The 26,068-nt window shown below is 37.5% G+C and overlaps 1 protein-coding gene across 4 annotated transcripts in view; it reads left to right on the plus strand.

The window, feature by feature from the left end:
* The window catches only part of C14H8orf34 (chromosome 14 C8orf34 homolog), a 364,577-nt gene that overhangs the window by 238,663 nt on the left and 99,846 nt on the right, over nt 1–26,068 (plus strand). For all 4 annotated transcript variants that reach the window (XM_070802638.1, XM_070802639.1, XM_019974143.2 and 1 more), the window contains one exon: nt 21,291–21,376. In XM_070802638.1, coding sequence (XP_070658739.1) covers nt 21,291–21,376 — 86 coding nt within the window. The remainder of the gene's footprint in view (nt 1–21,290; nt 21,377–26,068) is intronic.

Below are 26,068 nucleotides of genomic sequence, written 5' to 3' on the forward strand. Positions count from 1 at the left end.
ATTTGATATTATTAGTCTATTATTAGAATTTGGCTTTATTAATTTTAATTTTAGTTTCCCCTTGGTTTTTTAAGGGAATAATGTAACAGATTAAGTCATCAACAAGCAATTGTTGAATTAAATCAATTTGCACCAAAGTGCTCCCTAGTGACTCAGACAGTAAAGAATCTGCAAGAGACTAAGTTTCGATCCCTGGATTGGGAAGGTCCCATGGAGAAGGGAATAGCAACCCACTCCAGTATTCTTGGCTGGAGAATCCCATGGACAGAGGAGCCTGGCGGGCTGAAGTCCATGGGGTCACAAAGAATCGGATATGACTGAGTGACTAACACACAATGAAATTAATTTGGAAGTTAAAAATTAAGCTCAGAGCATGGACATATTCACAGTATTTTATTAGCTAAAGAACTTTTATAATAGCTCCATGAAATTCTTTTAAAAATGTTCTTTATTTTTTTCCAAATTAAGAAGCAAACCATTGAGCTTTCAAGAGGAAAAAAAAAAAAAAATTTTGTGCAGCTGTACTTGGAAAGCACTCCTAGCAATCCCACATCTTATAGACTCATTGTAGCCAAGTGCCAGCATTACAGACTGACTGCCAAACACAGATACTGAGATTTAACACTGATTTTGGACTGAAGGAAGCTTTTCACTACAGTCATATTGAACAGAAAGAAATGAGGTGATTTACAGTTGAATTTGACAATAGTGAGAACAGTGAGAACTCTGGAGCCTCAGATATTGCTGTAGATTCCCTTAGTTGATGGTTTTCAAATCTGTTGTATACATCATATGGAATGTTGTTTTGGGAATTCAGATTTTACTTAACAGGCTATTGATACGATTTAAACAAAATTATGGCTTGGAATTAATTTGTGAGTATCAATCCTGATCACTGTTGAAGCTTTAGAAATGGAGTCTGGATCTTCAAATTGATGCTTGTGAAGAGGAACAAAGACTCCATCATGACCTAACTGGGAGTATTGATCTGTTTCTCTACTAACTACCTTTTCCTCAAGTGCTTGGAGAAAGGACAATATGAAGGACTGTAGATCTATTTTACTTTGCTCCTCTTGATTCCAGTAAGAAAGAGAAATAAATAAACAAGCCAAGAACTGTGCTATATACAAATTTAAAACATGAGTAGAAATCAAAAGGACAAATTTGATCAGTCTGGAAAGAAGTCTCAGTTTCAGAAAGAAAACGTATATCCCAACAGCTTTTAAATATTTATTGCAGTGAAAAATCAGAATCTAATTATACATAGGCTTTCCAATAATCATAAGAAAAAAAAAGATAGATGGCAGTTAGGAAACGGTAAAAAAGATGTTATATTCATTACTTTTAATACCTGACTTTGGGGAAATTTTTCACATTCAAGTTAATCATAATCATAAGAGTTGAAAATAATCATAAGAGTTAGAAGTGGGCAGACCCAGTTGTATAAGTCAGCATCTAGCTGGCAGAATCTGCATTGACTGTAAACCCCAGACGGTAAGGGTAGACAGGAGTTGTACTGTATTTACCTTCGGAACTGTTTTAAAGACTGGCTAAAGTTTTTAAATGGACTTGTAAAATAAAAAACCTATAAGAACAGTGAGCATTATATATAACATCTGAAGGAGGATAAGCTTGCTTATTTCTCTTTCTGTTTCTTTTCCTTCACTTAAGTCCCATGGGACCAACTGAACCTTGTTTATTTAAAAGTGTTCACTGAGCTCATAAGAAACACAGAATGTGATCGAGCTTTCTTCTGAGAATCAGTGTGTGTCACTGTTGGCCCAGGATATGTCATCTTCATGGCAAAAATGAAATACAATATCACCATTCCAGAAGAGAGAGAGAATTAAAGAGGACCTAAATACTTTGCATAAAATAGCTCCACATCACAGAAAGAAAGTCTTTAACAAAAATAAAGTATTAGGATTTAGGAGCTGATTTGGGTAGATATTGAGATTGCAAACAAGTTTGAGTCATAAGAAATATTCATAAATTCTGTAGAGGAGTGTATTGCTCTGGAAAAGAGGATTGTTAAGTCGTTTAGATAATATAGCAAGGCCCACTCCTTTCTCCAAAGTCATGAATTGTCATTACCTCTCTTTAAACTGTCTGATTTTAGATTTGAACAGGTATAACTGATTCTAAGTGATTGTCTAACTTAGGTGTAATTTCTGAGAATGATTTAAAAATTAGCAAAATATTTAGGCTTTAATATTCAAAACCAAGAGTAATAAGAATTATGCTAATAAATGTGAAATTTAAGGTTTTTTTAAAATGCTCATCTAACACTATGTAGCTTTCTAGAAGAATTTTAGAAAAAAATGTTATAGCCTGTTTGTAAAAAAAATTAAAAATTTTGTAGGATAAAAGTAGTGTTAGTGTTGAATTTAGTAAAATAAATAAGAATTTAGAATAGTTTTAGTATGTAATATTATTTATAATTATACTAATTATATTATGTTAATATATAATAGATAAAATGAGAACATGATCATTTACGTAAATAATTATGCAAATTTCAATGATCCTATTTTAGTAAATCTCAAAAAATCAGAAATTTGTACCAGTTGTTTTATCATTATGGTACTTTGAAACTAAGAAACTCTGTAAGCAACATAGTAAGCAGTTGTGATAATGAAAGTGGTGAGAGAATCCATGAAAGAATACAGTGTTCATTTAAGGCATGAAATTCTTATTATCCCAAACTTTCCTCTTTATGCCTTTTTTTTTCTTTTTTTTTTTTTGTCAACCAGAGCTCCTCTTCATATCTCTGCTATTAGTTAACACACCGAGTTCAGAAATATAATGAGTTCAGATTCAATTCTGTAGTTTCTTAAATTCTCACAGATAAATGGTCAGAAAAATGTTGGGGAGAGCAGAATAAAGGCTATGTTGATTCAGAGCCAGAATTGATGTATACTGAACAATGAGGGCTCAGAAATCTAGTCTGTAAAGTGTTAAAACCAATGATCAATTCAGTTAAAATTCCCAGTGAATGAGTTCAGCCAAACTGATCAATTCAATAGCCATATATGTACTATTGAAACACATATGTACATTGAGGCATGGATTTGGGTATTGCTTTAAGAAGCACATGAACAGCATTCCTTTCTCCACAGCATTTTGGTTATGCTTGTTAAGAAGCACCAGCTGGGTACCAAACATCAGATTAGGTATTTAGAAACATTTTCTTTAATCCTCACAAACAACTCTTCCAAGTGGATGCTTTTAAGATTCATTTTGCAAGCGACAAATGAAGTTCAAGGAGACCGAGTAAGCTGCTTAAGCACCAAAGACTCCTAATGTTGCACAGGTAGAATTTGAACCTTGCCCAATCTGACTTGAAAGCCCCAATCTTGCTACTATACAATGCTGCCTCCCAGTTTTAAAACAAATTGCTGGTTCCATTGTGGAATTAGGCGCATTTTTCAAATTCATTGTACTGCCTAATCTGTTTTAGGATAAAAGGCCAATGGGATGGAGTAAGGCAAGATGTTTGTACGAAATTAAAAAAAAAAAAAAAAAACTGTTAGGCAACAAAAGTTCAAATAAAGCAAGCAGCTAAATTGTTACCTATATTATTGAGATGAAATAATGACCCTATTTTTAGGTTATGAGTGTTGTATTTTAGATACTATGCTAGAAATCTGAAACCAATAAAGTAATGAATAACTTCAAAGTGAGACATTGATTATTTATATATCCTTTTTCTAGCTGCATTTTAAATAAAAATTTAGTTGCTATTGTGAAATGAAAACACTATGACAAGCATTATGAATTTTATAGTTATCTTGATTCTAGCTATGACTGTGTTTCATATAAGGGAGAAAAACTTGTTTCTAATTCTTATGGGTTTTATTTAAAATTCAAGTTCTACTTAGGTTTCTCCTCATAAACATGAACTTGTCAAAAATATTTAGTTGCTACCATTGAAAGTTTGTGTCTCCCCCAAATTCATATGTTGAATCCTAAACCTCCAGGTGATGATATTAGGAGGTCAGGGGCATTTAGGAAGTGATTAAATTGTGAGGATGAAGCTTATTTTCAGACTGAATTGTTCTGATTTGATAGTTGATCCAACAAGATGATGTTTCTGTCCCACCAGCTGAGCCCATGGCAACAAATGAAGTGTGATGTTTAAATCCTTAAATTTTAGCATCTAACAGTATCCCAGTTTCACTGAGCATCCTTGGGCAAGTTGTTTAATTCCTCAGTGACTGGCGAATAAAAGCACTGAACATTTTGCAGCTCCCATACAAACCGGGAAGGAGCCCCACAAGTAGAGGAATGTCCAGTGTATTTGCTGCTGTATTTTTGTAAGCCTTTTTTTTTTTAAGCCTCTAATAAAAGATTTTTATTGAATATTTTCTAAGGGCTTTCAGAGATTGAAGGATAATTGTCATATAAGCAAATTAATTATATACAAAAACGGACTGCCTTCAAAAATCTTAGGAAAATAAAAATCATAGACCTTATACGCATTTGGCACATTTTTTTTCCTTTGGGGATATTAAAATAATGTGTTTGACAGAATGACAACAGTAAAAACATGTTTTTAAGTGATTTGGTTTAGAAAGGATTTTTCCTTTATGTGCTACTTCTGTAGATAAAATAGTTATAGAAATTGCCATGACAGAAAATCATGAGTTCCTATTTGGCTTCCTTGCTGGCTCAGATGGTAAAGAATCTACCTGCAATGGGAGGAGAACTAGTTTTCATCCCTGGGTCAGGAAGATCCCCTGGAGAAGGGAATAGCTCCAGTATTCTTGCCTGGAGAATCCCATGGACAGAGGAGCCTGGCAGGCTACAGTCCATAGGCTTCAAAGAGCTGGACACAACAGCGATTTTCACTGTATATCACTATATAAGTAGTATCAAGAATAGCAATCATGATGTGACAATAATAATTTTTGAAAACATTCTAGTATTTATTCTTGCTTAAATACCCTGTCTGATAATGTAATAGCAATAGGATTTGTAGAACTCTATTTTGTTTTTATAATATGAGAAGTTTCACTTAAATGAATCTTCTTTTTTAAAAATTTAACTTCCATACTGGCATAAGATGAGGTATCTAATGTGAGAAATGGGAAGAAATACTGAAAAAATTATATTTCTCATTTATATCCACATGTGGAAGCTTCTTGTTCATTCACTTGCTTGGCATGCTGGACCTCCCAGGTACCCTTTGTAGTAAAATTAAAATCATAATTATATCCAATTACTTGTTATGGTAATTACCCTTATAATTGGATCACAGTTTCTAAATGGCCTACATAAACCAAGTCAAACATATATTTAGTTTATCTCTCTGTATGTCTTCTGTTATCTTCCTAATCACTGAACAGTTCATTTGTCTCACTGGTATAAAATAAATATTTTAGATCAAATCAGACTGTATATATTATTGCTATAAAACAAAGAATACTAACATTTCAGAATAAGAATCAAAATTCACAGAGTATGTAGTTATTTCAGTTGCAAACATTAGTGCTTAAAACTGAGTATGAACTACCTAGAAAGAAAAGCAAATAACTGTGTTATCAGTGCCATCATGTATTATGTTTCAGTAAATCTGTGTTTTCAGGAAAGAGCATTTAAGTTTTAAAATTAACATTTTTTTTCAGAATGTTAATATAATAGTCTATTTTCTTACTTAAAACCAGAAATTCTATAATATCTAAATGCTTTTTGTTCTTAGTCACTCTGTCATGTCTGACTCTTTAGTGACCCCATGGACTGCAGCCTGCCAGACTCCTCTGTCCATGGAATGCTCCAGGCAAGAATACTGGAGGGGGTTGCCATGCCCTCCTCCAGGGGATCTTCCCAGCCCAGGGATCAAACCCAGGTCTCCCACGTTGCAGGCAGATTTTTTACCATCTAAGCCCCCTCAGGGAAGCCCATAACATCTAAATCATGCCATATAAAAGTCAGAAAAAGAAATGAAATTTTGGAAAGAGTAACTTATGACTTGAAATATGGTAATTATATGACAATAACAATGTTAGATAAAGAAATAATTAAGACCCCTTGAGAAAATCTTACTTACAAGCTAACTCTGGTTACCAGTGCAAACTATTTTAGTTTGCAGAAATCAGAGAGAAAGTAGTTTCACTATAAAAAAAATTCTATGATCCTTTTAGGAGATCAATTGAGGTGCACATCAGAAAAAATAAATTCTAGACTAAGGTAGTTAAAATTTAACAAAGCAGTGTTTATATTCTGTGATAAGTCACCAAACGTATTTCTTCTTTTAGACTGTTAAGCCAAAAGATGAATCATCCTAAAATCTTTATGCCTTATTGCCTTTTCTACTGGTGCAGACATTTGTATTTGGTGTTGTCTTTCTTAAGAATTTTAAGAGCATTGTTATAAGAATGAAAGAAGGTCTTTATCTTGTCTATTAAAATCTCTTCAAGGGCTCCATATACTTGACATTTTCTCAGCCAATCTTGTTTTCCAGGGCATGAAATTACTTATCAGCAAATTTCAGTGTAGGCTCTCCAAATCCTAATAAACAAAGCACTTTAACATTGACTCATTTGAAAACCATTTATTACACAAGTTGTATTTATTACAGAAGGTTATGAGAAAAACAAACTTAAATTACGCTTCCTGCCTCAGAATGAACTTAAAACCTAGAAGTATATCAAGCTTATGCATAGTGCTAACAGAAACTTTATTCAATTAGTAACTGTCACCTGTTAGTTAAAGGTAAAGGTGTGTGTTCAGTCGTGTCTGACTCTTTGTGACTCTGTGGACTGTACCCCCCTGGACTCCTCTGTCCGTGAAATTTTCCAGGCAAGAACACTGGAATGGGTTGCCATTTCCTACTCCAGGGGATCTTCCTGACCCAGGGATCGAACCCACGTCTCTTGAGTCTCCTGTATTGGCAGGCAATTTCCTTACTGCTGAGCCACCAGAGAAGCCCTATTATGGGTACATAAATAAAGCATGGCATAGAGGAGACCAAATTTTGTTGCTGTACTCACACATCTTATATTCTTCTGTGTTCTATTGAAATATGGAGAATGTTACTCTCATGGAGAAGAAGTAGGGTCATAAAATACCCACTTTGGGAGCCTTTCTGTTTGATATAAATCAAGCTGGCTCACCTGGCTGAGACTTCAACCTCCAGACACAGTGGTTTCAGATTTCTAAGGGATCTTCTCAGGGATCCCTTCTAAGGGATCATTTCCTAAACTTTACCCCCTTGCTCTACCTCTGATCTCTCCTAAGTAGATGGAACTTGCTGGGTTTTGCTGGAACTTCATTTCCTCCTTAGAAAAATGTACAACTTTCTCAAGAAGAATTGCTCGGAGGCTGCCCATGGTTCCTTCCCTCATGCTAATTCCACATCCAGTAACAATGTCTCAGATATTGTGATGTGCGCATCACTGGTAATATTCCCTCAGTTGCCATCTGTGGGTGTATAGAACCCTGCTAAACTCTTAGTGCTCTTTGGTACAATGTAATATTACTGGTAATTTGGGAATTTCAGTCTGCCTCATAATTCTGCTGCTCATCACAAATTACTTTCAATTACTTCCAATCTTATGGAATGGAAATCACAAAGAAAGGCACTTGAACCATCTGACTAAGGCAGCACAACATACTGTCACTTCCAGGGCTGTGGCATGGAAAAATCTGATCATGTCAGAGAGGGAGAGGGATCGACTATATACAGAACTCAGCCATCTAACAGATGTTCCAGGGCCACATACAAAAGAGGGGGTGGTCTCCCATCAGATAGGCATGTGAGGCAGCTTTCCATTTCAGGACCATGAGGGAGCGGTCTCTGATTAAAGGAAGGAATGGCTGAGGAGGGAACAAAAGCTTTGGCAGTTTTTCAAAAGGGTGGTTTGGCTCCCCACACAATCCCATTTTTCAACCTGTTAGAAATCAGCACTTTAAGGAGACTTCCCACAGCTGCTCTATGCTGGATGCTGCTTACCAGGAAGACTTGCTAAGCAATGCTCTGATGGAAGCTACAGATGCAGCACCCCAAACTCAAGTGCAGTCTACTCTGAGATTTCTAACTTCGATAAGATGGAATTGTGCCTGTGTTACAGGACACCTGGGTTCGATCCCTTGGTTGGGAAGATCCCCTGGAGAAGGAAAAAGCAAACCACTCCTGTATCCTTGCCTGAAAAATGCCATGGACAGAGGAGCCTGGTGGGCTGTAGTCCATGGGACTGCAAAGAGTTGAGCATAACTGAGCGGCTAATGCATTCACACTTTCAGTCTGACTCTTTGCAACCTCATGAACTGCAGCATGCCAGACTTCCACTATCTATGGGACATTTCTCTAACTAATATCCATTGAATCATCTCATCCTCTGTCGCCCCCTTCTCCTTCTGCCCTCAATCTTTCCCAGCATAAGAGACTTTATAATGAGTTGGCTCTTCAGGTGCCAAAGGTACATCAGGTGGCCAAAGTATTGAAGCTTCAGCTTCAGCATCAGTCCTTCCAATGGATATTCAGGGTTGATTTCCTTTAGGATGGACTGGTTTGACCTCCGGGCAGTCCAAGGGACGCTCAAGAGTCTTCTCTAGAACCACAGTTTGAAAGCATCAATTCTTCAGTGCTCAGCCTTCTTTATGATACAACTCTCAGGTCTGTACATGACTACTGGAAAAACCGTACATACTTGGGAGTAAAACTGAGTGTTCAGCTAAAAGTCGCTAGTTGGAGAAAGAAAAACACCAACATTCTCTGGTAGAGTCTTACCTATTTTTGGCATTCCATACATAGTCTACTACTACTACACATTGAGGATGAATGGGAGGTCCATCCGCTACCAGAGCTGTTAATATAAAGAGGAGGCCCTTATGGGGGACTGTGTCCTACCTGACAGTATCAGTATCACCTGAGAACTTGGCATAAAGACAATTCCTGGACCACCCTCCAGACCGGACTCAGGAACTCTGTGGATAAAACTCAGCAATCTATGTTTTAAGAAGTCCTCCAGGTCATCAGTCCTCAAACTTTTTGGCACCAGGGACCAGTTTTGTGGAAGACGATTTTTCCGTAGATAGGGGTTGGGGGATAGGAGATGGTTTCAGGATATTTCAAGTGTATTACATTTATTGTGCACTTTATTTCTAATCTAAGTCTGCCACTGATCTGACAGGAGGTACCTGTCAGCTCGGAGGAGGTCTGTGGCCTGGAGGCTGGGGACTCCTGCAGTCCAGGCGAGTCTAGCACCCTAGAAACTGAGAACATTGCTCTACACTGTCTGTCCAGTAAGGACCTCAACTGCCTATTTCTATGTGGATAGATTTTTAAAAGGGTGCTCTCTATGGATGGTGGCAGGCTGAAAGCATACCCACACTTCGCCAGATCATTTTAGAGACAAGAAATCCAGTTTAAAATGCGGACGAATGGTCATGTTGAAGGAAGCTTGTGGATTCCAATGCCCAGAGCTGCTTTTAGCTCAGACATTCTGTGCTTGGCTGTTTTCTCTTGGCGTTTCCTTAGCCCCAGGGCAGTCTGGCAGTTTGAATGTAATCCTTTTTCATGACTGCCTCGAATTTCAGGAAGGTTGGAATGTCCCCTGGGTCATCCATGGTGTGAGTAATAACCTGGCCAGGGTGTGTGTCAGTGGTCCACATTCTGGTCAATCTGCCTGGAAAATCCTGTTTAGCTAGTCCCAAGGGGTGGTAAGGATCAGTCCTGCTCCATGCGTCATCTTCTCTACCTAATTTTGTGTTGACATTTTTATATCTGAATTGAGGTAAAGCAGAAGAGACTGAAAAAAAAACCAAAAAATCTATTCTCCATGTGTGCCCTCCTTAGATTTGGTTTTAAAATGCTTAAACTTCTGCCAGGAGTGTAATTAGCAGCCTAGATAAGAGGCCACCAACAGCAGCGTCCCGTCTGCAATCAGACTTGTGTGAGAGAACTATAAATTTGATTAGAGAGTTACCGATAGTTTGCAGGCTCATGTCTCACTTTCAGGAGATAGGAAGTTAAAAGGAAAATGTGAGAGGAAAGAGCATGTCACCATCCATCATTTTGTTTTAGAGGTTTATGTTCAGAGATTCGTGTGAACAAGGGAGAGAATTTAAAAAGCAGAACATAAAGAAAGCCCTCTGGTGAAGGGGAGTGTTACTCTATTCCATTCCAGGGTCAGGAGAAAGGTGCTTTGTCTTGATGCATTGTTACCTCACATGACATAAACAGCAAGAGACAAGAAATAGAGTGCCCGCAGATGAATGCTAGAAGGAAGGTTTTTAAGAGAATATACTAAGATAAGGAGAGTGAAAAAAAGCTGGCTGAAAACTCAGCATTTGAAAAACTAAGATCATGACTTCAAATAAAGGAGGATAGTGAAAAAGCTGGCTTAAAACTCAACATTTGAAAAACGAAGATCATGGCATCCGGTCCCGTTACTTCATGGCAAATAGATGGGGAAAAAGTGGAAACAGTGAGAGACTTTATTTTCTTGGGCTCCAAAATCACTGTGGATGATGACTGCAGCCATGAAATTAAAAGATACTTGCTTTTAGGAAGAAAAACTATGACAAACCTAGACAGCATATTAAAAAGCAGAGACATCACTTTGCTGACAAAGGTCCATATACTCAAAGCTATGGTTTTTCCAGTAGTCATGTATGGATTTGAGAGTTGAACCATAAAGAAGGCTGAGACTGTGGTGCTGGAGGAGACTCTTGAGAGTCCCTTGGATAGCAAGGAGATCAAACCAGTCCTCAAGGAAATCAAACCAGTCCTCAAGGAATCCTCAAGGGAATCAACCATGAATATTCATTGGAAGAACTGATGCTGAAGCTGAAGCTCCAATACTTTGGTCACCTGATGCAAAGAGCTGACTCATTGGAAAAGACTCTGATACTGGGAAAGATTGAGGGCAAGAGGAGAAGGGGATGATGAGAATGAGATGGTTGGATGGCATCATCAAACCAGTGGACATGAGTTTGAGCAGTCTCCGGCAGACAGTGAAGGACAGGAAGACGTGGCATCCTGCAGTTCATGAGGTTGCTAAGAGTGGGACATGACTTAGTACCTGAACAACAATGAACAGCAACTAAGATAAAGAGTGAAATCTAGGTACTGTTGGAAACTTCCTGTTGGCAGAGGAGTTCCTGGAGTAGAAGTGTTTATCAGAGGTTCTGGAAGGTAGAACTCTATCTGGCACACAGATACTGCAGCTAGGGGGGCGTGAGAAATGGTGTCAGAGGGCCAGACCACCCACCAAATGTCAACTGGAATGGCCAAGGGTAAGGGAGACCCAGAGATGGAGTCAGTGGGTTTGGAAAGCAGAATGAAAGGAAGAACATCCAGGGAACTCCCTGAGGAACTGAGACTTAGTTGGGACTTGGGTGGAGGGCAGCAAAGTTCCACAGGCAGCAGTGCCATTCTTCTAGAGTAGAGAAGGCACTCTTAGAAGTCTTTAGTGACTTCAGATAAGATGCTATTTACATCAGATAGTTACTCGGCGGGGTAGGAGGGGCAGACAAATTAAATTAGTATGCTAAGCCCTGACGGTGTGGAGGATAACAGACCTGATCTTTGAAACCTCAGGAAGCTTGACAAGTAACTGGAGAGATCCTGAAAATACACCCAGCTCTTACAGCAGATTGCAGTCTCATTACTCAGTGAAGGGCTTTGCCTCCGAAGATCCCTGATAAATTTTTGATGTTGATGACAATTTGCCTTTTTTAAGACTTTGAAATTAAGTGACAATAAATTGTTAATGAGTGAGTGAAAGTTGCTCAGTCGTGTCTGACTGTTCGTGACCCCATTGACTATACACTCCATGGAAGTGTAGGCCAGAATACTGGAGTGGGTAGCCTTTCCCTTCTCCAGGAGATCTTCCCAACCCAGGGATCAAACCCAGGTTTCCCACATTGCAGGCTGATTCTTTACCAGCTGAGCCACAAGAGAAGCCCACCCCTAAATTGTTAGAATTTCTTTCAAAAAATAATTCTAGAGAAACATACTGGAATCCTGAAATGGAAAATGAACATTTAGAAAGAGACTTAGAAATAACTCTATGACCAATGTTATGAAAGACACTTTGAGAATTAAAGGAAGACATTGGAGGACAAAGATAAGGTAATCTTCTACCCCGTTGTAGAAAATGGTTCAAAATTTCTTAAAACCTGAACTGTTTATGATGGTTCCCTGGATCCAATTGGCATTTATGATATAGTGTTGTTTTCCAGTGAAACAGAATCTCATGTCCTTCAAAATAGCTAAATTAAGTCGTCATTTTTGTTCAGTTGCTAAATCGTGTCTGAAGTTCTTTGTAGAGATTTTGGAGCCCAGGGAGGGTAAGCCTGGTGCACAACTCAGTCTGCTCAGCATCTCCCTTCTATCCAGCTGCCTCTCTGCACCTCCACCACCACATCTAAAATGAAAGCTCCGTGAGGATGGAAATTTGGTTCACTGTGTCCACAGCTCCTGTCCCCCAGCCCCCCAAACTGGAACAGTGCTTGCACCACTGTAGGCACCTGCCTAGACCCTCCTCCTTATTCCATGCTTTGATCTTCTATTTCTTGCTTGCTAAGTCGCTTCAGTCGTGTCCGACTCTGTGTGACCCCATAGACAGCAGCCCACCAGGCTCCCCCGTCCCTGGGATTCTCCAGGCAAGAACACTGGAGTGGGTTGCCATTTCTTTCTCCAATGCATGAAAGTGAAAACTGAAAGTTGTAAAAGCTTCCCAAATGGCCTTCCAAGAGGCCCCAATGAATATTATTTTCTTAGTGCAGCTTTTATTATATTAGGCAATAATTTAAAACTTTCACAGTTTCCTGTTTCATTAAGTCTACATCTTTTTGTTTAATTTGCAAGATCCCATCTGAATACATTTTATAATCTAGATGTGTTTGTTGCTGTCAATACACTACTTTCACTGAAGCTGTTAGTTTTTTGTTATACTTGGTTTTCCCTCTCTCTCTCTCTCTTTTCTTTTCTCATCTTCCCCCCCCCCCAAGGAAGACTTCTTTTTCCAAAGTAAGTGTACTGTATTATTTCACTACTCTTTCCTTGAAACACCCTTCCTCTTTTTCTTCACCTAATCGAATTTCAGCATTTTCAAAGCCCAGTGCAAGTACCACCTACTCCATTAACATTTCTTGAATTAATCCAGATTCTATTCATCATCTCCTCTGAACTAGATAAGTTAGAAATGTTAACCTGGCATTTAATTTCATGCATGCCATAGTGTATTCAATTTAGTTTAAAAAAAAAAAAATTGATGAGTGTTTACCCTTTAGTTAGGGCTTCCTGGTGACTCAGTGGGTAAAGCGTCTGCCTGCAATGCGGGAGACCTGGGTTCGATCCCTGGGTCGGGAAAATTCCCTGGAGAAGGAAATGGCAACTCACTTCAGTGTTCTTGCCTGGAGAATCCCATGGATGGAGGAACCTGGTAGGCTACAGTTCACAGTGTGGCAAAGAGTTGGACATGACTGAGCGACTTCACTTTCTTTCTTTCTTTACTCTTTAGTTAGATACTGCTTTCTTCCAGAAAGTATTAAGGGAAGATTGAAGTATAGAATACATGGCATGATAGCATGAAAACAGAAAGATGACTGAATGTCTTCTAGGCCAAATGAAAAATTTAGAATACACTTATTTGAGTCTTGTCACATCACATGGTTCAACTGAACTGATAGTACCAGAGGCTTTTAAAAAAGAAAAATATTGAGTGTTTTGGATTTTTTTTTTTTTAAGTATAAAAAAGTAACACTCATCACTATCCTCCCACTGCTTACACTATTCAAACCTTGCCCCCAGAATGCATATGGCTGCTGGTGGTGTGTTGTAACCAACATTTTGGACTAGGACTGGACACTTGGCCCTAGTTTTTGTTTCCTTGTTTCTTCTTACAAAGCAAGACATTGGAATCAGCTGGATCTCAAAACATTACCAAGCAAGCAAAATTTGAATCACTGCTACAGCCACCAGTCTCCTGAATGAGCTTCCATATGTTTCCTCTTGACTGGTCCATCTTCCTTAAGCTATTTGGTAAGACATAGGGACTTTTCAGCAACATTTACTTAACAAATGTCTATTGATCACGTACATGTGCCTGGTACTATGATAGGCTGTGATATGCACTATAGTAGTCTCTGAGGATGCTATCTTTCATTGGCTTATTCACCATTAAGACTGAATCAATGGAAAGTGACTGTTGACTCATAAACTTGGAGATTTTTCCTAGCCAAGTCAGTTCAATTAAAATGAAATCTGATTCATTTGTTTGATACCTAAACACATTTAATATCTTTATCTCCTCTGCTTGTACCTCACTTAAAATGCCCCAACTTTTATTAGCAACTGTTTTGGCATATGCTTCTTCCAACTGTGGGAGCCAGCTTTGTGCATGTGCAAACTTTAGCATCTCAGTTACACTGGTATCTTTTACATCTCATTTCCTGCCCTGGGATGACTAATGAGAATCATTCTAAACTGATGTATGCACAACTGAAAAGATCAGGGAGATCAATGATCAGGGACCACCCTTGACCAGGAGCCTATGGATACATGCTCTATGCTTTCATTCTTCAAGTGGACATGTTTTGCAAGGATCCTTAGAATTCTTGTGGGATTGAGCAGCAACCACCAGTAAAGGGTATGACTCAATAACACACCTTTCTCTTCTTTTATGTGTCACTCTGTGTTCCTCACTCCTGCCCCCACCCCAGACCATAAACTGGATTGCACGTAAGCCTCTGGTTTACATCTGTATTAGGGTGAACCAGGTTAAGAGATGCAGGATGATTTTTACCTCTTTTCAAGAGAATGTAAATATACTCAGATATCCTGTAGAAAATTCCTTATACATAGATTGGGTCCTCTTTTCCTCCTTTTCTCAAAGGTGAGCTCATCACTAAAAAATACCTTAAGAAATCTCTCTCAGAGTTTGCAATGTATCAAGCTCAATCTGAACTAGGCTTTAGAGACATAAAAATATGAAAAATAAAACTCATCTTTAAGATACTTGGTGTGTGTTGATAGACATCAAAGCAAACAAAACATAGTAAAGTAAGAACTATGGTAAAGATTTGCATAGGTACTAAGACTTCTGGAAGAAAAACTGAAAAAAGGAGAATCTGTAATTAAAACCTAGGATTAAGCCAAAAAGTAAATGAGGGGAACGTAAATTCTGCCAGAGATAATTATAAGCCAGAGAGGCTTAATAAAATATCTGCACAAAAGTAAAAGCAGTTTGGAGTTTATGGAGTATAAAATCCACGGTGAAATATCCAAGAAGGTGAAGTTGCAGACACAGGTAGGGGTCGTGCAATAGAGACTTTTGAATGATTTGGTAAGGAAACCATAACTCATTTTGCACAAGAGACTCCAGTAAAAATGGTAGTTCTTAAAGTCTTTTGAGTCAAAGATTAGTTTTGAGCATCTGGTTGAGGTTACTGTCTCCCTGTCCAAAAAAGGGCACATCCACCAAAAACTTTTTATTCCATTTATTGTGAATTACAGTGATTCCCCTGAAACCTGTTTATGGATCCCTTAAGAATACTCGTGTTAAAATCCCTTGCATCGAAATATTTAAAGCATGAGAATAATAAAGCATGAGGATTTGTTTGGAATTTTCTGGTAGCCATATGGAAAATGAATTTTTGAAGAACAGTTTCTGTGTATAAATATCATCAAGGAAACTATGTAATAATCCGAGCAAGTCAAGATGAGCAGTGTGATTGTAGTAGTAGAATAAAGAAGTACTGGATTCAGGAAATTCCTTTAGGAAGTATAATTAATAAGAATCAGATTGATTAGCCATGTGTCATACAAGGCAGGGTATGATGCAGAAGAGTTTGCTCTGGACAATTTGCTTTGAGATGTTTCTGGTTAGTTCAATTAAAATGTCCAGTTAGTATTTGGTTATACCAGTCTCAGGTTGAAAACTCAAGATAAAGATTTGAAAAACCACCCTACATGTAGTTAAACCAAAAGAGTGGGTGAACTGATTCAGGGAGATGGTACAGACTGGGAAAAGAGTGTTCACACAAAGTAGAAATGAAAGTAAAATAAAAACAAGATCAGGAAGTTTTCCTCTGTGTGTGGCAAGTAGAAGATCAGGCAGTCTTAGTGTGTAGCCAATCGTCTCAGAATGGCAGCAGGACAAACCAAATTAAAATAGATTGAGAGGTGAATTGAAACTGTGGAAGTAGAGGCATTGGTGGAGAGTTAATATCTAAAATATATGAAGAGCTTATGCAACTCAAAATTTAAAAACTTAAAAAACTGGATTTACAAAATAGGCAGAGAACCTGAATAGACCTTTTTTCTTTTTTTAAAGAAAATATGTAGATGGCCAACAGGCACCTGAAAGATGCTCAACATCACTAATTATCAAGGAAATGGAAATCAAAACCACAATGAGTCACTACCTCACAGTTGTCAGAACAGCTATTATCAAAAACGAAAAATAACAGGTTCTGGAAAGGATACAGAGAAAAGGGAAGCCTCATGCCCTGTTGGTAGGAATGTAAGTTGGTGTGACTGCTTTACAAAACAGCACAGAGGTTCCTCAAAAAATTAAAAATAGAACTACCATGTGATCCAGCAATTCCACTTCTGAGTATTTCTCTGGAAACGCAACAAAAACACTAACTCAGGAAGATATTTGCACCCATATATTCATTGCAGCATTATTTGCAATTTATAATAGCCAAGATATGGGACAACTCACATGTTCATATGTAGAATCTAGAAAACAAAACAGGAACAGATAAAACAGAAACAGACTCATGGATGCAGAGATCAAACTGTTGGTTACTAGACGGGAGGGAGGTTGAGGGGCAGCCAAAATAAGTAAAAGAGATTAAGAGATATCAACATCCAGTTATAAAAGAAGTGAGTCATGGGGATGCAAAGTAGAGCATAAGGAATATGGTCAATAATATTGTAATAACTTTGCTTGGTGGCAGATGGTAACTATACTTTTCTTAGTGACCCTTTCAAAATGTATATGTGTGTATATATATATATATATATATATATAATATATATACACATTTATATACATATTTCAGCTTTCTATAAGAAACTGAGCACTGAAGAATTGATGCTTTTGAACTGTGGTGTTGGAAAAGATTCTTGGAAGTCCCTTGGACTGCAAAGAGATCCAACCAGTCCATCTTAAAGGAAATTAGTCCTGACTGTTCATTGGAAGGACTGATGTTGAAGCTGAAACTCCAATACTTTGGCCACCTGATGCGAAGCAGTGACTCATTGGCAAAGACTCTGGTGCTGGGAAAGAATGAAGGTGGGAGGAGAAGGGGACAACAGAGGATGAGATGGTTGGATGTCATCACCGACTCAATGGACATGAGTTTGAGTAAACCCCGGGAGTTGGTGATGGACAGGGAGGCCTGGCGTGCTACAGTTCATGGGGTCGCAAAGAGTCAGACGCTACTGAACTGACTGACTGACTGACTGCTATATATATTTATGTGTATATATATAAAATCACTATGATGTACACTTGAAACTAACAGGATGTCTTATGTTATACTTTGATTTTTTTAAAAGGCATTGATGGAAGCATTTTTAAGGAGTTTGACTCAAAGAATAATGAGCTAGAAAAAGCAATAGGTAGATGTTTTAGATAATTATGGGAGGGATGTTGTTTTGTTTGTTTGTTTAAGGTTGAAAGAGAAATGAGCTTATTTCTATGCTGTGGGAAATGAGCCACAGAGATGAATAGAATGAGTGGTGGTGAGTAAAATAAATGAAGAGGCAGATGAGATGATGGGACCCAAATCACCAGCCTGATGGATGATCTAAACCTTGGACAGGGGAGAGGGTCTCTCACTCTCTTGTGAATTCGGAAGGTGGTGAATACAGGTCAGGGTAAAGATACTTCTACAGGTGCTGTGTGAGTGGGAGTAGAAGGTCTTTATTTTTGATTACGTAATTTTTTGGATGGACACAAAAGAGAGGTGATATTTTTGAAGACTTTGAAAGGAATGGAAGAAAATCTACCGACAAGCTGAAGTTTAAAGTTGGGAACTATTGATTTGTTTGCACTCATCAGTCCTAGAGTGTCATAATCCTTCCCAGTAGTTTTAAGCTGCCATGTAAACAAAAATGACAGGTTAATACAGGATTAGGGTCTGGTTGGCAGTAATGACTAAAAGATGTGGGTGCATGGGGATTGAGGGGACAATAGGTCCCATCTGAGTAGGGCAGGAAGGAAATCAGGAGAGGAGCAAAACCCGGGAGAGAACTGAGAGAAGATGCAGATATGTATTTGATTGAAGAGGAAGTTGAGGAACTTCCCTGGTGGCCCAGTGGTTAAGAATCTGTCTTTCAATGTGGGGGACGCAGGTTCAATCCCTGGTCAGGAAACTAAGGTCCCACATGCTGTGGAGCAACTAAGCCTGCGAGCAGCAATTAGAGAAAGCCCACCCCCTGCAGCAAAGACCCAGTGCAGCCAAAACTAAATAAATAAAAAAGCTAATTTGTGAAATCACCTAAAGGAAGTGAGTTTGTTATCAGAGAACAGAACACTGGATTTTAAGATTTCTGACAAAGCAATTGAATTATCTGTCCTTTGGGTTGGGGAAGGTGAAATGGAAGGAAAGACTCCAGATTTGAGATTGAGGGACTTTGAAATTAGTCAGTACATATACGTAAACACAAATTTCATTCAAGATAATAGTGACACTTGAGTTGAAGAAGAAAATTTTGAGCCTGATCAAAGTCTCCCCAGGCAGAGAGAATACAAGTTAATCTTTATACCCTTCTGTTAGCTGAGGTTGAGGGGCTACACAGCCTCCTTTGAAGAGGAGGTACGATAATATTCTTAGAGGAAAAAGGGATGTCCTATTCTTAGATGAGAAAAGGCTTTCCTTATGACAGGAGGAGCAAGAAACATTTTATTTAGAGGCTGAGAATATAGAAGAGTGCTTAATATGGAAGGAGAGTTTCAGAAAGCAAAGAGAAAATGTTTGAGGGTATGAGTACAACTCTTGTAATGTAAAAGAAAAAAAAAAAGTGATTTAACTTTTATTGCAACTGTATTTCCCGGACTTGCCCACACAACCCTTGTTTGCATAGCACCTATTAAGCTCTTACAGAAGTAGTGCTGTGTGGATTTCAGCTTGGGAAACATTGGCAGACCACTCAAGGATAGTGAGGCTCAGAGGCATTCCTCAATGGGGTTGATGCCAAGTCACAGCGAATTCAACTCCAAAGGTGTCTGGAGGGTACAGTTCGGACAACGATGAGGCAGCTTCAAGGCCACCCAATTTGTTGGTGGTTATCCTGGCCATTTTTCTTTTCAACTCAGCTCAATTGAGAACTCCATGAAATCAAGGACAGTTCCTATTTCTTTACATTGCCACAACATTTGGGTTATTATTGAGCATATTGATAAATACTAAACAAGTATTTGTTTTTATTGAAGCTTGCCATGAATAAAAAAAATTGCAACTTAGATTTGATTTCTTGTTTTATTCTACCTTTATTGGAGGTTTATTTTCTGTTTAGGTATTTTAAAATTTTTTGGCTGCTCCATGCATCATGTACCATCTTAGTTCCCCAAGCAGGGATCAAACCCATGTCCTCTGTGTTGGAAGTATACTGTCATAACCACTGGGCTGAGAGGGGAGTCATCATTTAGGTTTTTAACCTAATGGTAGATACCCAAATGTGTTGTAACTGATTGTCAATTTTTAATAGTAATCTTTATTTACACACTTCAATGTCTTGTATACCGACATATATTCTCTCTTTGATCATTTTGATGAAAAAAGAATATTTGATGTTGCTGATGAGTAAAATACTTACCCCAATGATTAGAAGTAAACAAAATAAAAAGAAGGAACTGGGCAGATTTGAGAAGTATGTAGCTAAATCAGTCACTTAAAAATGATGCCTTTTTTTTAGAGTAAATATTAAAACTTAATTAGAAGTGTAAGATTTTTGACTGAAAAGTTTTATATGACTATCAGCAAATTACTCTTGAGAATTATTTAATTAGCTTATATAATACAGTAACTTTGTGTATAGAAGATAATATGTAAGTATAAATGTGTCATGGGGCTTTTCAGGTGGCTCAGTGCTGCCAATTCAGGAGACATGGGTTTGGTCCCCATCCCTGGGTTGGGGAGATGCCTTGGAGAAGGGAATGGCAACCCACTCCAGTATTCTTGCCTGAAGAATTCCATGGACAGAGGAGCCTCAAGGGAAGAGTCAGACATGACTGAGTCACTAACCACCACCACCAACAATAAATGTATAATACATACATAAATGTGTAAAATTTATTATTGTAGGAATAAAAGTATAATGCACAATATTTATACTTATACAAAAAGTAAAGAGAGTCATGCATATACATTATTGGATTCCACTGTGGTATATACAGATAAAGGTATAAAAGAGTTGAAGATTTTAACTATGAAAAATTCTAGTACAGTTATGGATTGTATTTGAGTTTGCATTTTTAAAAATATTAATAGTATATGTCATGTTTTCATTAATACTCTCCCATGAGGGTACTCACCATCAGGAAATGCAAGAAAAAAAGTAAGGCACTGGCAGAAACCTCCAACCTTTGGATTATTTGATAACTGTCCTCCAATGTTAGCAGAGCTTATTCTGTTTCCTTAGGTCAGAGTTCCCATGTTTATTGATGAGCTGTACCTCTTTTGATAGAGTGCTTTCACAGTATAACTAAGCCCAGACTAACCTCACTACAGAGGTGAGGATATAGAAGCTCAGAAATCTATTGTCATGAAAGTCCCTGTGCAATCTTCCTCTCCTGAAGAAGACCCAGTGTCTTTGAGAACCCTGGGCCATCCACGTATTGAATCTTCATGCCCCCTGATGAAACAGATTTTGACCTGCAGGCCTTTAAGCTCAGGTTTGATTGGTTTGGAAAACTGTATTTGATGAACCTCTGTGTAACCATGGAAACCTTCTCAGGCCCCTGGACCCAGAAGTCAGGCGAGCACACTATGTTGGATGCTTGCTTTTCTTCCACTCACTTCCCCATTGCAGTGTCCGTGAAAACATTTACTTATAAATCTTCCTCAGGCTAAGAAGAAAAGCAGATTCTACCTAGACTAATCTTCCCATGGATACAGGAGCAAAAGGCTCCTGTAAGCAAAAGGCTAGAAAAGCAAAAAAAACACTATATGACAAAGATTTCAGTAAAGCTTTATTTCTACTTGGAAGAAGCATGCCTGGTTTTAGAATTTAGAAGTTCATAGTCATGTTGCCAATAACATATAGCTCACATTTCACGAGTCAACATTACTGGAGGTTTCAATAACCGTTTTTAATCATTTAGGCTTCAAGGAGACAACCTGGCAGAAAGGACAGAAGAGACTTCACAAATACTTCAATCTCCAGATGAAATAGTCTCAGAGTCTTTGGGTGAGTTTTAAATCCAACAAGATATATTGTGATTTTAGTGTCACTTAAAGATGTCTTTAAAAAGAAAATGAAACCAAGCATCTTTTCTTGCACCAAATCACCATAGCTGTCAGTCATCCGCCCACCACTCCTGCAGGTTTTGTGTGTCAGGAAGCTAAGGGCAAAGGAGAAAAAGAAGTGTGAGAAGCAGCCTCTTAACTCCTGTGCTTGTTTAAGATACAGGGTGACCACATTTCTACTCTCAGAGTTTGTCACTAATTCCAGCTTGGTTTTGGAACTTACATCACCTACTCCCATTCTCATTTTGTGGATCCTTTCAGTCTTCTGGGCAGAAATGTCAATATCAGACTTGATTTACTTTCACCTCTCTCAGCCCTATATTAAATTGAACTCAAATTACGTCACTGTCACCAAGCCAGTCTCGTTTCCCCCAAGACTGCCTAGTCTACGCCTTTGTCCTTCTCCATTTAGTGTAAGAGCTCTATAAATAGATTTTCCTTGTACAATCTCACCCCATTTGGTTCATTATATTTCTAAAAATAAATTTTATTTATTTAAATAAAAAATATTTATTTATTTTTGATTCTATTTTCTATAGAACAAAATTCAAACTCCTTGGCTTAGCATATTAAGTTCATGCCAGGGCACTTCAAGATGTTTGCTGAATATATAAATAAGTACATGTAATGCCACTACAGTGGCATGTAAGGTATATCACTGCTTCATCGTTCATTGTTCTATCAGGAAGCAGTCCATACATTCAATTGTAATAATTAGAAGAGAAACTATGGGAAAACATTTTCCTTACACCTGGCTAGAGAAGGACATCTTAAACAAGATGCAAAAATTCCTAAACATTAAAAAAGCTCAATTATAGAGTGTTAAGAATTCTTATTCATCAAAAAATGGCAGGAAAAAAAGAGGTTGATAAGCTACAAAATAGGAAACTATATTTGTCACTGATCAAAGATTAATATTCAAAAAATGTAAAGTGTATCTATAATTCAATAAACAAAGGATCAGCAAACCAATAGAAAAATAAGCAATAGATATTTCACAGAAGAGGAAACACAAATGGCCAATGAGCATATGAAAAATATTTTACTCTAGTAACCAAGGAAAAGTAAGGCCCTTGAGAGATGCTGTTTTATGACTTTTTATGTGACACTGAGAAATCTGACAAAATCAAGTGCTGGTGAAGACCGAGACAAAAAGAGATTCATACAACAGCTGGGGCATAAACAATTTTGGAAATAGTTTTCCATTATCCTAAAATCTGAGTGAAGCCCAGAGACTTCACTTCTGGATAAATATGTTAGAAAGCATGTCTCATGTACCATGAAATGTAAGCAAATTTGTTAGTATGATGGTGGACAGGAAAATGGATAAACTGTGGAATTGTTATACTGTGGGAAACTGAATGCATGTCAGCTACACTCAGGACGGATGATATAAGTGGTATGCTGGTAAATGTTAACAACTGTCTGAAAATGAAAAGCCCTGGTTTGTACAGATTGCTGGTTTCCATGATATAAATATAATATAAATGCTGACTTCAAGCCACCCATCTGAAGTGGCATTTGGGCCTTCTAGTCTTATGTGAGTAGGTTGCAACTCACAACTGAATGAATCTTAAAAGCATCATATTTGTTAAAAATAAAAAATAAAACAAGGACTTGTAAAAATACATATCTCAATAAAATAAAATTTGTCTGTAAAAAAGCATAATATTGATTGAACAAAAGCAGTCATAGAATGTCATTTTTCTAAGGCTCAAAACTAGTAAGTCTAAGTAGTATATTCTTTAGGAAAACATACGTCAAGTGGTAGAATTATATTGAAAGAAGGGAATGAAAAACTTGAAATGGTGGCTATTCTCGGGGGTAGGGGGATAAAAGAGATGGGATTAGGAAGGAATTCATAGGTATATGAAGGTTATTAGAAATGTTCTAATTCTTAAGTCAGGTGATGGATTTGGGGTGTTTGCTTTATCATTGTGCTTTGTAACTTATATATAGTATTTTGCATGTATATTTTAAATATACTTTTTATATGTCAAAGATTAAAAACATGTAAATCAATGTTAAAAAATAAGGTATCATAAGAACATAAACCAGGGCCAGTATAGCACAATACTAAAAAGAAGGTAATAGCTTCTACACATTCAGCTCTTTCCTAGTGCTGATAAGATGAAACACTCTCATGCCAGACATTAATTCTTGACAGTGAAAGGTATACACTGTGTCACTAGCAACTTAGGGGCCCCACGCTGGCCATTAGTGGACACTCCATTCGTTTTTAGAATCAACCTGGTTTCTCTTCTCTGCTCTTCTTACAAGTGTCCATTTACTTAAGCCATTCTTCTTTGACTCATAGAAATTTCTTTCTCTTCTCATCTGCCTATTCAGATCCTGTGTGCTAAGATGATGTCAAGTCTCTCTGAAGTCCAGTTCACAAGCAATGTTTTCTTCTTTTTTCTTTTTTTAATAGTGTACATATGTCAATCCCAATCTCACAATTCATCCTATCCCCCTTTCCCCCTGATTATCCATACTTTGGTTCTTTACATCTATGTCTCTGTTTCTGCTTTGTAAATAAGATTGTCTATACCAATTTTTTCAGATTCCACATATATGCATTAATATATGTTTTTCTAACTTACTTCATTCTGTATGACAGTCTCTATGTCCATCCATGTCTTAACCAATGACCCAATTTTGTTCCTTTTATAACTAATAGTCTATTGTATATATGATATATTTCACAACTTTATCCATTCCTCTGTCGATGGACATTTAGGTTGCTTCCATGTTGTAATTATAGAAGACATACAGTTGACAAACAGACACATGAAAAGATGTTCAGCATCACTAATTATTAGAGAAATGCAAATCAAAATTACAGTGAGGTATCATCTCGCAGTCAGAATGGCCATCGTCAAAAAATCTAAAAAAAATTGTACAAAAAATCTAAAAAAAATAATAAATTCTGGAGAGGATGTGAAGAAAAAGGACTACTCTTGTACTGTTGATGGGAATGCAAATTGATACAATCACTATGGAGAACAGAATGGACGTTCCTTACAAAACTAAAAATAGAACTACCATGTGACCTAGCAATCCCACTACTGGGCAAAGACCCAGAGAAAATCATAGTTCAAAAAGACACATGTACCCCAATGTTTATTGCAACACTATTTATAATAGCCAGGACACGACAACAGCAAAACTTAAATGTTTTCCTGTTTCCAGCCCCTTATTGTTCTTGAATTACTTCTTGTGTGTTTGTTCTCTCATCAATTGGATTATATGCTTCTTGAGAGTTTCTTGTGTTCTCTATCATGCTCAATATAAAACTAGATACAAAACAGGTGTTAACTACTGGCCCATTATATATGTATATGCACACATGTATATATAGATATGGAGAAGGAAATGGCAACCCACTTCAGTATTCTTGCCTGGAAAATTCCGTGAACAGAGGAGCCTGGTGGGCCACAGTCCAGGGGTTGCAAAGAGCTGGCCGACTGAGCGGCTGAGCACACACACACACACGCACACACACACACATACTTTTGAATTCTGTCAAAACTACTCCAATCCACTGATCTACAGATAATATATCCTTCAACAATCACATTTACATTATAACTGAGGATTGTTGGGATTTAAATTTTTTAGAAAATTAAACAAGGAAATCAGTAATATGTTGATTATAGTTACTTGCATTCACTGGGGAAAAAAGGTATTCATTAAGCTTAAGCTCCCTTCTTGAACTTCTTATATCCTGCATTCTTCACATTCAGATGTTAGAGACCTAATCAACAAATTCCAAAATATGCTGTCTGGTTCAGTACATTCTTTTCTACTTAAGTTATTCAGATCGCTAGATCCAAAGTGCTAATGTGATTTTTATGTCAACTATGCATCCACATTGAACTTGGCTCAATAAACAAATATTTCTATGAGCAGGTGTAACTTTGTGCTTTAAACAAACCTGTTGTGACACAAACAGCAAAAGTATAAATAATGACAGGAAGTCATTAAATGAAGTTAAACATCATTGACAAACCCTACAGATCTCTAGGTTCTTACTGGCAGGCCCCATCGACCACAGAGGCTAAGTTTCAACTGCAAGTGGTGCCAGAGACTATTAGATTTTGACAAAATTACTTTATCTTTCTGTTCTTCAGTTTCTTCTCTCAAATGAGGAGATAAACTAACATTTAACAAATTTAGAGACTCGTTTTCCTTTCTATGTGATTCAAAAAAGCTCAAAAAATTCATAGCTTGTATTTTGAAAATCATTTATATTAATATTTAGGGAAAAATGCTCTGGAATAGACATCATTTTCCTTTCCATGTGATTCAGAAAAGCTAAAAAAATTCATAGCTTGTATTTTGAAAATCGTTTAAATTAATACTTAGAAAAAAATTGCTCTGGAGTTGACAGAGCAACAGTTTACACATATGTGCCCGCCAATAGTTGGTAATAAGCAGTGTACTCAGAGCACTTTAAAAATGAAGTGCACCTCTCCAAGCATTCAACACTAAGGTGTTTTTTATTTTTTTTTTGAATTAGAGTATAGTTGGTTTTTAATGTTGTGTTAGTTTCTGCTGTACAGCAGAATGAATCAGTTATATGTATGTACACATATTTCCCCTCTTTTTGGATTTCCTTCTTGTTTAGATC

This window comes from Bos indicus, chromosome 14, assembly GCF_029378745.1.
Source record: "Bos indicus isolate NIAB-ARS_2022 breed Sahiwal x Tharparkar chromosome 14, NIAB-ARS_B.indTharparkar_mat_pri_1.0, whole genome shotgun sequence".
NCBI classification, from domain to species: domain Eukaryota; kingdom Metazoa; phylum Chordata; class Mammalia; order Artiodactyla; family Bovidae; genus Bos; species Bos indicus.